At 42.0% G+C, this 18,866-nt stretch overlaps 1 protein-coding gene across 2 annotated transcripts in view; it reads left to right on the top strand.

Annotated features, from left to right (window-relative positions):
• Nucleotides 1-18,866, top strand: part of SLC25A13 (solute carrier family 25 member 13) — a 128,680-nt gene that overhangs the window by 26,678 nt on the left and 83,136 nt on the right. The window contains exons 2-3 of one of the 2 annotated variants that reach the window (XM_005299861.5): nucleotides 7,129-7,182; nucleotides 15,432-15,574. In XM_005299861.5, the coding sequence (XP_005299918.1) occupies nucleotides 7,129-7,182; nucleotides 15,432-15,574 (197 nt within the window). The remainder of the gene's footprint in view (nucleotides 1-7,128; nucleotides 7,183-15,431; nucleotides 15,575-18,866) is intronic. The other variant, XM_042856932.2, reaches the window with a different exon arrangement.

The following is an 18,866-nucleotide window of genomic DNA, read 5'->3' as shown; positions in this document are numbered from 1 at the left end:
CCCTCTCCTCTAGGATGTGTGTGTGTGTTTGTATGTATATATATGTGTACATATTATACATATATATATATAATTTATAATTTATAAGATATTTTAATGTCTTTTTAAGGCCGCCCTCCTTCATAACACAGGCCACAGACTTTCACCAAGTGATTCTTGCATCAGGAGCAATAATTTGTGGTGGAACTAGAGAATATATTTTAGAAAGACTTGCAGTCTTGATTTAAAGCCTTTAAGTGATGGAAGGTTCACTACATCCCCTTGAAATCTGTTCTAATGGTTAATTATTCTAAGTGTTAAAAATACGCATCTTATTTCCATTCTGGATGGTTCTAACTTCAAATTCCAGCCATTGGATCTTGTTATGCTAGATCTTTGTGAGCTAGATTAAAGAGGCCTCTAGTATCTGAGATCTTCTCCCTCTGTAGGTACTTATAGATCGTGATCAAACTGCTTCCTAACCTTCTCTTTGAGCTAAGTAGATGGAGCTCCTTAAGTCTCTCATTGTAAGGCAGGTTTTCTATACTCAGATCATTTCTGTAGCTTTTCTCTGATCGCGCTTCACTTTTTCCAGTTTCCAAAAAAGTGTGGACACCAGAACTGGACTCTGGGAGGATAAAAAGAGCAAGTGTGGAATGTGGGATGGAGGGATCATATTTGACCCCTCCCTTCACCTCCAAATCTTGCTGTTTCTCCTTCCACAGTCTAGTGAAAGCTCATCCCATCCTGTCTGGGAGAGACTAAAACACTGGTTGATGCCCTGATCATCTCCTTTCTGGGTAATTACATCTCTTCGTACCTAAAACTCACGTTACCCCTCCAGCCCTTCCAAAATAGGTCCACTAAAAGTATCTTCTTCGCCTATTACCGACCATATCACCATTACTCTGGAGTCCCTTCAATGGCGCCACTTCCCCAACGCATCAAGTTCAAACTTCTTATACTTACCATCAAGGCTCTGCATGCTTGGACATTACTTCTTATCATGTTTCCTGCTGCAATCTGTCTCCCTCTTTCATCTCTATTCTTTTTCCATCCTGTCCTATTCATGGGATTCACTCCCAATCCACCACTCTCTCCTCTTTCAAATACCTCCTAAAGACTTGCTCCTTGAATATTAAATACAATAAATAAATTAGTAGTTAATTATTTTAAAACCCTCCAAAGTCCAATGCATTCTCTCCTTTTTTATTTTTAATGCATCCTGTCTCTATGTATCTCTTAAGTCATAAGCTTCTCAAGGCAAGGACTGTCTTCATTTTGTGCTTTGGTCCAGGACTTGGCATATTGTCATTGCTGAAGTGACGTATTAAAAGTATATGTTAAAATAAACTGGTGGGACGACTGAGCATCAGCAGAAGCAAATCACAGCTACAAGGAGTTAGCAGAAGAGAATCTTCATAAATACAAACCAAGACAAGGGAACGTAAGCAAAATGAGTAACAAACACATCTTTTCCCAACCCGGGAATCTACTCAGTCCTCTGAGCCTGATTGGGGAGAACCTCAGTTTCCCCACATATCCTACTCCTGTTTCTCCAACAGTCCTTTCTATAACCCTTATCCTGAACGCCTTTGCTAGTGGAGAGAAATAGGAATTTGGTGTTTAACCCCTGGTGTGCCAGGGGCCAGCTAGTGCTTCTATAATCTGTTGTACAGTTAACTAAAACAATTTAATATAATACACAAATATACAAAAAATAGATAATTGGATAAAATTTTCAAAAACGCCTGAGGTACTTTGGATCCAGTGGCTCACTGTCGTAAAAAATTTTTATCCATAGACTCTCATCTAGTACGTTACCCACTTCCATTAACATTCTGTATCTTTGCTTGTTACTCAGAGCCTATGTTCAGTGTCTCTTCAAGTTTTTAAAAATAGATGTTGGAAAGCTTTATTCACTAAATGTGTCTTAAAAAAAGTGGCGGCTTTTATAAAGCTACTCTGTGTATAGGGCAATAACAAACATTGTCCCACTGATAGGCCTTTTCAGATGTCTCTTCACATTAAGAGATGGACGCTTTGCCTATCAACTTAGTGTTTGTTTTTTCCCCCCAAGGTAGAAAAGATAGAATAGATACAATTTGCAAGTAACAAAAGATTTCTTATAAGGCAATTTCTGTGAATGTCAGTCAATACGACATTGAATTGTACCAGAGTGGAAGCAGCACAAGTAGTGTCTGTGGTCAGTCTACGCTAGGCAAACTACCTGTTGGCTGACAGTGGTTTTAGGCAGCAGACTCCCCCTAGTCTACCCTCAACTCATTTAAAAAAAACTGTTTAACTACTACTGTAACCTACTGGTGAATGTGTGTTACAAGTCCCCCTCTGTGATCATCAACAGAGGATGAGAGTTGTTACAGCTGCCACGTTGGAAGTCTTGTCTCTTTAGTTCGGGCTGTAGCAGCTCATGTTTTAGGTCTGGAGGTGTCTGGTTCAATCTCCAGTGTCAGACAACATATTAGCTATCACACTAGCAAACCTGGAATGCAACAATTTTCAGCGTGATTGCAGAAAGTGCGATCAAGACCCTTTTCACAAGGGACAACTGTGATCTGCAACAGATCACTTTACTGGTGTGGGTGAGGCCTATGTGTTTGTCTCTTGAGCCTTGTCTGGATTAGGGAATAAATAACTGTAAATATTCACACTGTTGCTAACATTGGTTCAACTCCCCTGGCATCAGCCCCATTGAACACTGTAGATGGCTCATGAACTCCAGCTGCCTCCTTCAGTATCAATACAATACCGAAAATGGCAGCTGGAGTTGGAGAGCCATTTGTGCTAGGTTTCTCAAAGTTGTTAACGGCATTGGAATCGAACCTGAATGAGCCACCGCTATGTAGCTATCAAAACTGCCAGTTCTTATCTCCTCCCCTGTTTTACCCAACAATTTATACAGGTATATTTTTACCACAAATTGACAACGTGGGGGCAGTGTAAAACTTAATTTGATGACAAAATTAATGATGCATGCAACGTTGTACTGATTATATTATTTATTTTATAGTCAATAGTTTTTTTAATTTGCTTGTAGTGCTGCAGAATTCAACACAGGAGTGCTGCAGAAATCAAGGGACCTTTCTACAGAATTGATATCTAGCTTGCTGTCGAGCGGACAGGGCCTTGACCATAGGCTCTCAAGTAAATAACCATAAAAGATGACACTTAGATTATGCATGTTTTCAGCCACTCCACCCAACAATTTTGCACATAGCCCTGGTGACTTTTGGAAGAAGAGCTATCAAATGTTGTTAACTCCCCACAAAGCTAGTTTACAGTAAGCAAACTTACAGGGCTTGCTAATAGATCCAGTTGTGCAACTTTCAGTGTAATGGGAGACATCTGGTTAAAGCCTATTCTAACTAGGGTCTAGCACCCTTCAGATCTTATATTTGTGCCCATGCCAGCTTCCTCATCATGACTTTTGCAGAGGTATCTACAGTTGTTTTACTTTTGAATGAGGGTCTGATCAAAGCCCATTCTCTATGGCGAAACTCTCACTCTCACTATTGAGCTTTTGGATTAGGCCCTAAGTGTTCAGCCTGTGAACTCTTCCTGATTCTACGCCTTGAAGTCAGAGGTCAGTTTTGTTTTCCTTCCCAGGACTGGCAGCATTTGCTGCACTAAGTCACTGAATCCAATTCAGTTTGTCTTTAAATAAAAGCAAGTTTATTGGAGAAAATAGAGGGTCACAAATATGAGACACAAAAGGCCATAGAAATTTTAATCAGAAAGAATGTTTTAAGCAAGTTTTGGGGCATGGTAAGAGAGGGAGTCAAAATTGGGTTTACGAACACCAGTGTTACGGACTTACCAGTCTACCGGACACCTGTGAAACCGGAAGTCCTCAATCAGGCAGCAGCATAGACAAAAAAAGTGTGTGTCGGGGGGCAAATCCTGTGCTGCACTGGGGCTTCAGCCACTGGCGGGTTGGGGCTGCAGCTGCAGGGTGCGGGGCGGAGGGGAAGCATGTGCCTGGGCTGAGGTGGGGATTGGGCCTTCTGACTCTCAGGAGCACCGGGGCTGGGGGGAGTGCTGGGGCTGGGGGCTTTAGCTCCACGTCTCTGTTCCTGGTTTCAGCCCCGCAGATGGCTCAGGGGCTTTGGCTCCACTCCTGGTTTCAGTGGGGGGTGGGGGGGGCAGCACCGGAGATCGGAGCATCAGTGGTGCAGCTCCATTCCCGACCTCAGCGGGGGGCAGGGTCGCACGCCAATGATAGGGGCTTTAGCTACTAGGAGCGTGCCAGTTTTAGTGCTGGTGCTCCCCCCATAGCGAAGTCCCGAGCTCTGGCACCCCCCGCCCGCCCCCTCGCTGAAACCGGGAATGGAGCCGTGGGGCTGAAGCAACAAGCCGGAGCACTTCCCCCAGGTCTAAAACCCTGAGTCCTAGTGCTCCCCAGGGGCAGACACCCTGAGCCCCCCAGCCGGGAGCCCTGGCAGCCCTTAGGGTCAGAAGCCCCGACCACCCCCCGTCCTGAGCTCTGACCCCCAGCTCTGCGGCTGCAGCCTGAGCTCCTCCACTGAAGTCCCTAACGTCTTGTTCAGAGTTACGGACCATTTCAGAATTACGGATAGCCTCCGTTCCTGAGGTGTCTGTATCTCTGAGGTTCTACTGTATAATTAAAAGTAAAGTAATTAAATAGTTAAAATTGTAGGTATTGATTCTGCAAGAGCCTCCATGCGGGTAGACCTCTGTGCTAGTGCAAAGACAAATGCAAGCCCCAACTGTGGAGTCTCTGCTTAGGCTCCGTAATAAAAATAGGGTCTGCAGTTAGAGTAGGTAGCACTTGTTGTTTTTATCCTATTAGTTATTTTGCCTAAGGATGCAAAATAATCACTAGAGTTGCTCCACATTTTGAAAAAATACACATACAGTTTTCACCAAAAAAATCAGTTTTTGATAAGTTTTCACTTTTTTCACCATCTAGCATCATGAAGAAATTTCTCTTTGTACAGTTTCCCACATCAGCTTCTAGCATAGGTCACTATGCTGTTGTATAGGGTGTGTCCCCCTGCCCATTCCTCTTCAGTACACTAATAGAACCCACGGGCAGGATCAAGATATCAGACAAGCTGGAGAACTGGTCTGTTCAGTTAAATATTGCCTATATTTCTATTTAGGTTTATGCTGAAGAGCAATAACTTATGACAAGAATTTACTTGATATCCCCCACTTGTGTTTTCCTTTAACCCATAATGGCTGGATCTATCCAAAATAGGGCTGTCAATTAATTGCAGTTAACACATGCGATTAACTCAAAATAAATTAACGTGTTATTTTTTAACGAGTGATAATCACACGCCAGGGTACGGTGCTCAAGTGGGCACTGTTGTGTGCCTCTGGGGCTGTGTGCCCCTCATCCTGCTGTCCTACTCCACTGCTGCCCCCGCCTCCTGTGCCCCGCCCCCATGCAGCCCCCTCGGCCAAGTTGCTTTGGATTGCAGTGCAGAGTGGGGGCAGGTGTGTGTGTGTGGGGGGTTAATGTTGGGGTGTCCCCATCCCCCGTCTATGTACCTGGTTGCCACTGAGCTGGGATCAGGGACAGGGGGAGCCTGTCTGCTGCTGGCTCAGGGGCAGGGCTGGCCTTAGGGGTGGGCGGGCTGGGCCATCGACCAGGATGTTGTGCTCCGGGGAGGGTGCCTCCTGAGCAGGGGTGTCCCTCCTCCCTCTGCAGCCGCCGCTGCTCCTATGCCCACCCTCCTTGCCTTGGAGCAACCCCTGACCAAGTGGCTCGGGACTGGGAGCCTCCTGTTTGCTGTGCAGAGCAGGGGGAGGGAGGCTGATGGGGTGTCCCAATCCCTCCGCCATCTGGTCTCTGCTGAGCTGGGGTGGGGGACAGGGAGGCTATCTGTGCCGCTGCCTCTGGGTCAGAGTAGGAACTGCTCGCGGCTGCTGATGTCTCAGCAAGCGTTCAGGCTGGTGAGTGCTCTGCTTAAAGAGATGGCATGCTGACACACTCCCTACAACTCACACTCACACTCTGTCTTTCACACATACACTTCCCCCCCCCCAACATCCAAACATATTTAAATAAATGGTATTCTATTATTGTTTAACAGTGCGATTAAAACTGCGATTAATCACAACTATTTTTTTATTCCCGTGATTAATTTTTTTTAATAGTTTGACAGCCCTAATCCAAAAACCGTCTGAAAACCCAAGTTAACGGAGTGCTTTGAGTAGCTTTTACAGGTTATAGATGAAGGTTATGTGCTGATTTGACCGTCAGATTATGCTTATTATGATGGTACTTATTTTGGCTAAAAATTTGTGGAGGGGGCAGCAAAAAATCTGGAATGCACACATTGAGGGGCTACATTCATTCACATCCAAAGAAAGAGTGTGAGAGAGAGATGGAAAGCAGCAAATGCCACCAGCTAGCTACAAAAGGAGAATGGGGATTGTCCCAAATTCCTATTTCCATACTGAGTGTTCATAAATTTTTAAAAAGCTTTGCTAGTAATTTATTTTGCTGCTATAGATGACAGTTCATGGGAATTCGAGCTTTCTTTTTTGTAAGCTAGCTGCCTTTTCTGCAGTAAAATCTTAAGCACAAGATTTGGTGTGGTGTGGTGTCACAAAGTCTATGCTACAAGACCATATATTTTCAAATAATGGGAGTAGGAGGTAGAAATTCCAGCAAGATTATAGTAGAAGATTAGCACAGAAGATCTGAGTTCTAATCCTGAGCCTTCCATTACTTGTTGTGTTTTCTTGAGTAAGTCTTCTAATTCATCAGTGTAAAGTGGGGATAATATATGTCTTATAAAGCACTTTGAGATCCTGAGATGATAGGTGCGGTAAGCGCAAAGCTATGTGATGAGCATGGTATAAATGCTTAGGTACAGCAGATTAGTACTTTGGAGGGAGTTGGTACTTTGGCAGATATGCAACCTGCAGGTTTAAGAATTGAAGAATGCATAGGAGAAACATTTACAGCAAAAGTGTTGAATAATTTAGTGTAAATGTTAAGTGAGTAAACATGACCAACTAAATCAGTCGCTGATTTACCTAAGACAAACATTTATTTTCATCATTAATTCTGTTTGAATTTTTCCTTTTAAATGACATTTTTACATCTTTTGTATAAAATATGCATATTAATGTAAATGTATTTACTTGTAGGTGGCTCTAACCAAGAGAGCTGATCCAGCTGAGTTGAAAACAATATTTTTGAAGGTATGTATAGAGTAAATATTTTTACCCTTTCAGACTAAAATTTTCATATCTTTTGCTCCTTTATTGTAGCATTCAACTCTTGATAGCTTTTTCAACCATTAATCATTCACCGTATTATTACCATGTTAGACTTAAATACAACTATCAAAATTGAACAATGCTCACCAAGAAGTCAAATACATTCTTGAGTGATTATTGTATTGGCTCAGGAAAATATTAATATCTTGGAAAGAAAGTGTTCAGAAAAAGGGAAGGGAATTTCAGTACTGTTCCTACACATGGTAAAAATGTTGAAGATGTGTTGCTGTTAGACCAATGGGTAACCTGTCTTCTACCCTCCATGCTGTTGCACTTGTGCATCCGCTTCCCTAGAGGTGCGGGCAGGATCAGCATATGTAGTGATTGCAATACTTATCAGTTTCATGTTATTTCTGCTTCCCCTGCTGGGCTGCCAGGGAAATATTTGCAGGAGCAGTGGAGGCCATAAGGCAGGCGTCGGCAACATTTGGCACGCGGCTCGCCAGGGTAAGCACCCTAGCGGGCCGGGCCAGTTTATTTACCTGCTGACGCGGCAGGTTCGGCCGATCACGGCCCCCACTGGCCGCGGTTCGCCGTCCCGGGCCAATGGGGGTGGCAGGAAGCGGCGAGGGATGTGCTGGCCGTGGCTTCCCACCGCCCCCATTGGCCCGGGATGGCGAACCGCGGCCAGTGGGGGCCGGGATCAGCTGAACCTGCCGCGTCAGCAGGTAAATAAACTGGCCCAGCCCGCTAGGGTGCTTACCCTGGCAGCCGCGTGCCAAACGTTGCCGACCCCTGCCATAAGGCATTATCCTCTTCCTCCCCCAGAAATTTAAAAAATGGCACTTGGAATCTTAGAACAATCCCTTTTTTTTTTTTCTTTTTTTTCACCCTTAAGCAGTGAGATTTAACTAAAAATGGATGTTTCCTGGTTTATAATCCCAAAATGAACAGCATTTTGTTCTGGTATATCTCCATACCCACCACCTCAGGCTTAGGACTTTATTTGCAGAAGTCTTATTCAGGATCAAATTTGCAAGGAGGCTTCATTGTGCTTCTGCTTTCACGTGCCTACACTTCTGAAGCATCATCGCTTTAATGTATATAGGTAATGGTGCTTAAAAGTGTGCAAATGTAGTAGAACCTCAAAGATACAAACACCAGAGTTACAGACTGACCAGTCAACCGGACACCATGTGAAACTGGAAATAACCACCAGGCAGTATCAGAGACGGGAAAAAAGCAAATACTGTGCTGTGCCTGTATTACATCTTAAAGGTAGGTGCATCTGGGCTGCCAGTCCCCACCCCTACCCCCACATGTGGGGCATCCACTTACAGCTAGGAAGTGAAGATGCTCAGACTCACAAGCAAAGCTGTGAGCCCCCTCTGGCTGGCGGAGCAGGAGCAGTACAGGGTCTGTGCTGCTTTCCTGTAAGCCATGGGAGCTGTTTTCACCTTCCCCCGCAGCGGTCGGGGGGCACTGTTTTTACCCACCCACCCTGGCCCAGAGCGGGGGACAAGCTTCCCTGGGCCTGTGAAAGAAGCTGCCTCTGGAACCTGACCCGGAGTTTAACTGTTAGAGATAGAGGCCTGTCTTTTAAAATTTGGCTCTGTCTAAGCCTAATTTAAAGGTAGAGAGCGAAATAGTTCTGTTATGAGAAGTTCTAGCAGCTGATCCAAAGTGACAACTGGAACATAACAAGATTGTTGTAAAAGAAGAAATATATTCAAAGCTTGGAAAACTGATCACTAAATTGTGGTGCAACAGAATTTATGCAACACCTCTGATTGCTTCCTAGTAAAAAGGGGCTCTGAAAAAGGAGGTTGTGAAATACATTGCTACCTTTTTCCTTTAGTCCCTGATCCAGGAAAGCACTTAAGCATGAGACTAGTCTCATTGATTTCACTCTGACTTCTCATATGCTTAAAGTTAAGTCAGTGCTGAAGTGTTTTGCTGGATTGTGGTCTTAGGCTGCGATCACCACGATACATTTTTTACAAAAAATGCCCTAAGGGCTTAATAGTACAGTGGATGTAGCAGTGTATAGATAGTGCTTCCCTATGGAGAAAAGTAGGACTGTGTAACGAGCAGGGAGGATATGGATGTGTAGGAAAGTTTCCCTTCAGATCAGTTTAGATCAGTGGTTCCCAAACTTTAACAACTCACGAACCCCTTTCACTAAAATGTCAAGTCTCGTGAACCCCCTCCTAAAAACGAATATTTCCATGGATTTTCTCCCTTACCTCAGCATAAATTAAAAAAGCATTAATCTTGGAAATATAAAATTTGTTTTTATGACATGCTTATTACACACTATTTATTAATTTTTTTATGATTAGAGTATTTTTATTACATTATGAAAATAGCAACACTTTTCCAAGATCTCACTTTTGTAGCTTGTATCACTTTTGATTAAGCCTGTTATAAGACAAGTCTCCTATCAGAGGTGCCAGTAGAAAAAAAGGGGTGCGGGGTCAAAGCCAGAAAAGTGGGGAGCCCCTGGGGGCCACTGGAAAAAAAGGGCAGGGATCCACGGGGCACCACACTGACGTGGGGGCACCACGTGACCCTCGTCACCCCCCCATACTGGCGCCTCTGGCTCCTATGTTTTATCAAGGAGTATCTGATGTGAAAAAGCATGAAGATATTTAAGAAGCCAACTGAAAGAGTTTCTCCTACACAAGCATTCAGGTCTTGAGCAGTCCAGGCAAACAATGCACGTTACAACAAAGCTTAAACTTGTTCTTCATAATAATTTTAAAACAACAGTAGCAGCCTATTTAATTTTAAAAACAGCAAAAAATATCCACCTCCCTTTCTATTTCGTAAAAGGAGTCTTGAAGTTTAAATCTCCTCAGTGTGATAGATATGCTTGCTTTCATCTGCTTAGCTCTTGGAAGTCCCCAAGGTTCTGGGCTGCTGGCCCATGCTGCCCGGGGTCCCTACGGATAGTTCTGTCCGCCATTCGGGAATTTTTTCCTGAGAACCCCCTGTAACATTTCGTGAACCCCCAGGGGTTCACGAACCCCAGTTTGGGAACCACTGGTTTAGGTGGTCAGAGTGGTGGAGATGGGACGATGGGTTGATCTCTTGAATCTTACCTTCTTTTGCAAAGGTGTTGAAAGACAAAGATCTAATACCATACTAAATTGTACCCAACCCCATGACCTTCATAAGCTCGTTGTAGACTCTTGTGAATTATAACTGCGGGGAAAATGGGGGGATATAGTTGCCCATCTGTGTACTTATGCACCTGAAGCTAGACATTCAGTTATGAAAATTGAGCCATAAAAGACTGTCTCAGAACTGGTATCTATCAGGACAACTGGCCTTATGGGAGGTGTTCTTGTGCTCCTTTGAGGAGCAAGAACAAATAGAGGAGCCAGGCCAGAAGGATTCCAATGATTTTTATTGCAAGAGTTATTCCTGGGGGCATTCTGTGCCAAAAAATTAAATATTCTGCAAATTTTATTTGTCAAAATAACACTACATAATCACACCAGTTTCAATTATTTTGGTACTTTATTTCAAAATACCTATCAGCAAGTATGTCTGTAACAATGCAGACACACACAAACATTTCCCCAGGAGTAGAGAGTTAAAGAACCCTTTATAACAACCCAGTTCCTGTTTCTCTGCCCCTCTGCTCCCAGAGCCCAGCCAGGGAGCCAGACACCCACAATCCCACCTCCACCCCCCCTCCTCCCCCGCCCAGATACCCGCACTCCCTCTCTACCCCCCAGAGCCCAAAGATTCAGAGGGAGAAACAGCCTGATGCTTGGTCCCAGCTTGCATGGAGTTTCCTGTGCACCACTCTCTCCTTCCCTCAGGGCATGCTGGGAACTGCAACTGCCAGGAACCCTCTAGCTCCCTCCCTCTCCCCTCAGCAGTATCTTCTATGTGAAAGTTGGGCTCTGCCGAGTCCAAGGGCCCCTAGTGGCAGCTAGCAGCACTGCAGCCCATTTCTGTGGGGGAAAGGAAATTCTGCACACACAATGTTAATTTCTGCAAAGTTCTGCATTGCGCAGTGGTGCAGAATTCCACCAGGAGTAAAGTGGGGAGAAGAAATGTGGTCCACAGAGAGAAGACTCTCCCTTCTGGAAAATATTAGGCTCTGGTTTTCTCAGAACAATGTGAAATTCTGCTATCGCATGTACACAAGCATTATTCCTAACTCTGCCTCTGAAGATTGACTTTATCATGTTGGTTGCCTTCAGCTGTTCGAAGCCAAGAATCTGAGGGGCCACAGAGAAGCATGCTAACCACAATAGCAAACTATCTCACCTCCTCCCACCTTTCTACTCCTCACCTGCACCTTCCTCCATTAGATTGGAAAGTAAAGTAGATAGTTCAATGGTCTCATGAGTGAAAAATGATCTGAATATTTTGCTCACAATAATGCAGAAAGTGCTACACCAGTCACTGAGATGGGAGAGAGTGGGTGCATCACATTGTTCTACTGTATTAAGGACAAGTTATGGCCACAAATGTTAATTAAGCTACCTCATGTGAATGTAATTTGTGGGACCAATCCAGTTGTCTCTCAAGGTTGATGGATCTGTATTTATGAATATAATTTAACAGCAATTTTCCCATATTACACTTGAGTTAAAAAAAATCTTTGCCAAAATAACCTACTATAATATTACATACAATGTAGAAATAAATATAGCTATCAGATTAAATGCTTCACATAACCCAACTTAAATCCTTAGTTGCATATAATCCATTTTGCCATTTTTAATTTAAAGAAGAAAAAAAAAAAGGTTCCAGTAAAATGTTTGTAAATCTTTCCTAAAAATGTGGCTGAACTGGTTAATACTTTACAATCTGAAATGTATGGAAGTAAGTAACCGAAAAGCTATTAAGTACTATTGTATTAGATCAAATTCTCTGTGGGTATAATTGCCAAAGTGGAGAAAAGAGATGATTGTGAAGGACCATATTTTTTTCGTGCCTCTGTTCCAAAACCAATAGAATTGATGTTTTTTCTTTTGTTATGATAATTTCCAAGAGTAACTCTACTTTTTGTAGCTGTTCTACCATAACCCCTAAGAGATTAGACTTTAGTCAAAATGAGCAAGTTGACATTTTTCAAGGTCATTTTCTATATGTAGTGCAGAATACGTGATTGGATTTCAAATACGCGAGTAAATCACAGTGACGAGAAACGGGGGGACACTGAAACCCTGTGCTTTTTTCTGTTATTGAGTGTCCTAGCAGGGGGTCAGCCTGGAAGCAAAAATGAAATATAGAAGCATAGACTGGCTGATTTATTTGGTTTGTTTCTCAATAACAGTTGTGTTAAAAGTTTTTGAGTCTGGGATTCTTAAAGATTGTTTTCTTGCAAGCGATTACATTGAAATCAATGGATCTGCTAGTTCTTTTACAATTGGAAATTCCTTCCAGCATCTCAGCTAGTGAGCTTGCTTTAAAAATAAATATCTATTGAAATATAAATCCCACAATGCTAACCAGCATATGTGTGCCGATGTTAGTCTGTTTTTTGTATGATTTTTGCCAATGCAAAACACTTACCTTGAGGACCGTACTGTACTTGGAAAAAAATCTACATACTGCTAACTCTCAGAAGGATGCCAAAGTGGAGGTAGCTAGAGTAGACCTAACAGTACTTAGCAGGCACCAGTGTAGCTCTGTGAACTAAGAACTGGTGGTTTCCTTCCCCTGAAAGAGGCACAGCAATGTAAAACAAAATACATGTCTTTGAAGTACACCACAAAATAGCAATAGACACCTAATTTATTTTATTACTTCAGTGTGGGGAATGCACTATGGGGAGTTGTAGCAATGTTTTGTCATCCTATGTAAAAACAAACAAACAAACAAAAAACAATTAACAAGTTTCTTTCCTGTTCAGCACGTTTGTTGTCCTGATATAGATCTGTTTTTCTTGAAGCAAAGATATGGTGTCACAAATATTGCCTAGATTTTTCCTTTACCAATGTGTTAAACTTATTTCCTCCTAAAACTTTTTATAGCTGATTTGAGGAATAAGGCCATATTTACCTTTTTATACATGTTGCACAAAATTACCTAGATTGGGTGCATTAACATATTTTGGAAAGGGTAGGGAACACAGTGGTGAAAAGGAGAGGAAATCTTGTACCTGAAATATTATTTTTAATGTCAAAGTACTTGGACCCCATATTTTGGGGTCTCCGAGGCTCGTCTGTTTGGCGATAACTAGTGCTGTTGCGTGTGTGGTATGCCGCATATTAACAGAAACACAAAGAAGGGGATAAAGTCCTTGGTGTGTCTTCCTCTGCTTCTGGGTCTCCTGTTTTTAAATGCATGAGGTCTCCCCTTCTGTGTTCTTGATTTCTTTATATTTTTTTCTTTTGGAGACTCTCTGGGCTTGGTTCAGCATTGCACAGGGAAAGGAAATATACTGTTGTCAAACTTACAGGAAGATAATAAATACAGTAATGCCAGGTGACTTTTTTGGAGGGGTGGGAGGAGGTAGGCCAGTACAATTAGGGCATGTTTATTATTGCTTTTCTTGTTCTTTTCCTTTCATCGCAGGCACTTTGGTTTTTGTGTGTGTCTGGGGAGGATGGCAGGGTGTGTGTGTGTGTGTGTCCGTTATTCTGGAACAAAATAATTTATTTCAGAATAGTGTCCTCACAGGGGTGTTATGCTGGAATAGCTAAATTATACTGGAATAGCTGTGCTGGTCAATTTCTCTCTGTAGGCAAAGCCTAAGATATAATGCCACATAAATAGCTGTGGAAAAATCAGGCCCTTACTGATTTCTATCTTATTTATATTTCCGATCTTTCTGCATAAATCCTATTTAAGTATTCCTGCTGTTGATTCAGTTTTCTCCAGAATAGTCGTTATTTCATTAAGACTTACAACTTTTACACGAATAAACCATGAATGAGATTTTAAAAACAAAATAAATAAGAGAATAAACTGTTCCTTATGCTAGTAAAATGACTCGCTGAAAAAGGAAGAATATTCACAGTACAGTATCTGACTTTTTGACTTTGTTTCCTGCTAAACTCAGACTACTTATGGATATGCTTTTATGACAAGGATCAGGCTAAAGACTTCTTGTCATGTTCTGTTACACTCAGGGGAGGATTTATCTGTGGAAGATGGCTGCAAGGAAGCACCATAGGGTGCAGGCTTTGCCTGAGTATGACTGATTTTACTGCCTTTCTTTCCATTTGTCTGCAAATGCTCGTTGGGGACAGAGTTGTTTTAGTACACTCAGTAGTCCAAAATGTATATGCCAAAATGGTGAGATATTAGTAACTAATGCATATTTCTGTGCCTGGGAAGGTAGAAATGAAATAATGATCTAAGATTTATGCATACCCTTGGAGACTGTACAGGGTCACTTTGTTGTTTTTTTTCTCGTACATACTGATCATTTGCATCTTTTTAAACCTTGTTTTGTACCTATAGTACACTCTTAATGTACTTTGTAGCTTTTGCAAATTAAGGAATAAAATAAAAAATAAACGAGCCATTTGCATCTCCTTGGGCCTAGAATACCATATACTATCTCCCTGTTAGGCAAAACACTTAAGCCTTGGTTCAGGATATCATCCTTATTTAGGAAGATCATTAAAGCACATACTTAAGTCCAATGGAAGTCAATTTAAACATATGCTTCACAAGTGTCTTCCTGAATCAAGACCTTATTGCAGAATTATATTCTATTTCTAAGCTAAATGTATAAGAATTGCTAATATTGTTAGTATTGCTGGGGTTTTTATATCTTTTCAGTTGAAACCTTCTTACTGTGCTTTTGACTAATGTATTCCTATGTCTGTTACTCTCTTCTATCTTCCCTACCCCCTTCAGTTGTTTGTTACAGTCACTTGTTGCATCTTGTTTTAATGTAGATTGTAAACTCTTCCGGGGCAGGAATTGTCTGTTAGTATGTATATGTGTAACACACACACAAAAACGAGGAGTCCTTGTGGCACCTTAGAGACTAACACATTTATTTGGGCATAAGCTTTCGTGGGCTAGAACCCACTTCATCAGATGCCCAAATAAATGTGTTAGTCTCTAAGTGCCACAAGGACTGTTTGGTTTTTTTGCTGATACAGACTAACATGGCTACCACTGAAACGTGCAACACAGTGGCCCTGATCCTGACTTGAGCCAATGGATGCTGCTGAAATGCCAAAAGTATCAATTGTTTAGAGAAGAATTCATCTGAGACAAATATTTTTTGTTTTGTTTTACAGTATGCAAGTGTTGAAAAAAATGGAGAATTTTTCATGTCTCCTAATGACTTTATCACACGGTACCTGGGAATAATAGGAGCTGGGGTGCCCAATCCAAACACTGTGCAGCTCCTGGGAGGTGTGGTGGATCAGACCAAGGATGGGTATGTCTTGTGTTTTTCATTCTAATTTAATGAGTTTAGAAAGTATATAAACTTTCCTTTTAAGAGAATCTTATCTCACCACTGCTCATTCATCTGTATTGTATAGCACTTCGAGAAACTGCTCATATACCTGACCTAATTCATAGAGACAAGCAAGTCTTCAATATCCACCACAGTGTAACAAGCAGAGAGCACTTTCAAAAATTTACCTAGAATGTATCAGCCCAAGCAATAAGCCTACAGCTGGAGTGAAAAACATTGTCTGAATCTCTGCAGTTAAAAGAATCAAACAGTTGTACTCTATTACGCACTGTACTTAATTGTCATATTGCTAATCACCTTTATATTTACTAAATTATTTTTTTAAATTTAATAAACCTCTCTTGCTTTTGTCACTCCTCTCTTTTCTTTTCTTTTTTTCTTTTCCCTTTCCCCGTTTTTCCTTTTTTAAAATAAAGGGGAGGGGGAGAGGAGGAGGGGGAATGCGGGAGAGTGAGAAGGTCTGACCAAAGCAAGAGACACCTTTGCTGTTGCCCTACATAATTCTGAATAATACTAGTGAAAACTTACAAAGCTCTGATCTGTTTTTGCTGTTGCTGAGCAGCTCTCTTGAGCAGCAATCAAGGGTTTGGAGCAGTCTGTTGGCAGACTTGGGAAGACAGCATTTATGCAGCTTACACATGAGTCACTTTTAGAAGGTTGAATTTGCCAACAATCAAGGTTAGCCCTCCCCCCTTTTCGTTTTGTAATGCAATCATAACTTCTGCTGTTGATACTTGCCGTGGCAAGCTGCTGCCTTACCCCAGGTGAATAGATTTTTCAAACTCTGCCTTACAGTGTCTTAGAAGAACTTAAAGTCCTCAAGTCCATAGTTGTGGGTTTAAAAAAATGAAGAACAATGTATGTAGCAGGGAGTAAAATATAAAAATGAAGCATGAATAGAAAATGCATACTCTTTACAGCATGAGCACATACAACCAAGTGCTTTCATGTTCATCTTTGTGCCCTTTCTCCCGCCCGACTTACCCTCGCAAACCTCCTGTGGTTAGGCACTATGGGCCTTGCAGACAAGTTAACGTGATGATTGCTATCTCTGAGAAAAGAATTCTTTAAAAGCTTACATAACTATTATGTGGTGAGGATGGCTTTAAATGGATTATAACTGGAAATGATAAACCCTTTCCAGGCTTCCACCACTCTTCTCTTCGTTTGGTGTTTTAAGGCTGCTTTTTCTACATTATTGGAGCTTCAAAGCCATTTTGTAACAGGAAGATTGTGAGTATAATACATAACTTTATCCTACCTTAGTGGAGGCTGGTGTCACAGATAGCAAAATTACAGCTATAGCCTCTGTTAAATCATCAGCAAATTGGGATTTCATGATCCAATGTTATATTGCCCTTTCACTACTGGAGTTTTGCATTGATTTTAGTGTAGGTATTTGTGCTTGTGTTTCAATGGCTACTAACCTAATGTGGATGGGGCTTCTCTCTGCATCTATTAGCAACAGCCAGTCACTGAGGATTTTCATGCCCTTAGCGTTTCTTTGGAGAATCTCTTTAATTTTCTAGTCTTAGTTGTCATAGCACTCTGTGAAAGAATGGAGGAGGCTCAGAAAGTGAAAAGGATTTGATACCTCCCTGTAGCACCCTGTCACAGGATTGTTCTGCCACATGTACCCAGGCGTTCATGCATCATTCTGATGATGATTAAAATGCTCTGTGATCTCCAACCTGAAGCAATCATGTTTTACTTGGCTCACTCTTGCTTTTGGTTCCTGTAGTGAAATTCTCTAGGACTGGCAACAGGTGGTCTCCTCTTCTGAAATTCACTCCATCCTGGCATTCTTTCAAAGCCCAGATCTGCAAGCTTGAGGAAAAAATGCCAGGCTGCTTAGCTCAGGCTTTTGTGAATGTTCATAGATTCCAAGACCAGAATGGACCATCGAACATCTACTCTGACCTCCTGTATAACAAAGGACATCTACAGGGAATGTACCTTGCAGGAGGAATTGTGAATTAATTTTGGTGTATTTTTTAATTGTGAAATATGCAAGTGCAGAGGTGGTGCGTGCTTGCATAAATGAGTTCTAGAAATATGGTGGCAGCCATTCCATTGCTTCCAGGCCTCACTCCAGTCTTAAGGAGCATCTGGCCCTCAGGATGGCCAAGTGCAGTCACTCTTACTGAGAGAAGTTTCAGTACTACCATGGTGGATGCTAAGACAGACAGACAAGCAGGACTATGAAGCAGCTCCTGACTCAGTAGCAGAAACATCTTGGTTGCTAAGGACTTTTTACCCCAGAGTTGGGGAGGTTCTTAGCGTGCTCCTCCCCCTGCAACCGTAAGATCTGTGCACAGAGCTTCACACATGTTTTTTCCCTTTTGTGCAGATGGGGAGGCTCAGGTAACTCTTTGGTGTTGTCCTTTCAACTCTGGTCCTGTGGCTTATGCTCTGCGTCTTGGAACTGGTGTAGGAGTGGAGACTAGGTGGACTGGACAGGATTCTGGGGGATCCTGCTTCCCACAGAATTTAGTTGGAAAAGAGAGTGAAGCCTAAGACTGTATTGTCTTTTACATGGATCTCCCCAGTTGCAACAGTGGACAGACTTATCTTGTTGTGGAGCTGCACTGCCCAGGAATAAAGGAGTTGAGGGTTACCACAGAGGGTACCATTGGTGCGGCAAAGATCCAAGGTTTCCACAGACAGCCATGGCCTGTTGTGGTTCTCCCTTTTTCATGGAGAGAAAGTCATGTCTTCACATCAGGACAATGTGTTTATACAAGGGGATCCTGTGAAAGCGTTCTTCCAACTGATCCCTCCTCTTCTTAATTATAAAATAATTGGACTAATAATTGGATTAAAAATCTCTTCCAACAATACCTTGGTATGTACCAAGGGATGTCACTGACACAGCAGTCCAGGAGTTCTTCATCCTGCCTTCTTTAACATAATGTATTTTTGTCTGCTATTGTACTTTAAATGCCTGACTAACAAAATAAGTATTTACTCTAACTAACACACTTTACTGAGAAATACTATGTGCTTTATTTTTAGAAAGGACAAACCATTCAAAAATAACATTTGGAAATGCCAGCTTTTTCCATTATTTTTGGATATAAGTTTATCTCTAATGCACCAATTTACACTGTACTTAGTTTACTTAGGTTGGAGCATAAAATAATAGATGTAGCTTCAATTTGTGTCTCATTATGTTATCATACTTAAATTGCTGATACAGTAAAACATACGCATTGATTACTTAAAAAACCCCTTCATCATTGCATTTGTA

This window comes from Chrysemys picta, chromosome 2 (assembly GCF_011386835.1).
Source record: "Chrysemys picta bellii isolate R12L10 chromosome 2, ASM1138683v2, whole genome shotgun sequence".
In the NCBI taxonomy this organism is placed as follows: domain Eukaryota; kingdom Metazoa; phylum Chordata; order Testudines; family Emydidae; genus Chrysemys; species Chrysemys picta.
The sequence above is the reverse complement of the archived record's forward strand: the minus strand, read 5'-3'. Positions and strand labels throughout refer to the sequence as shown.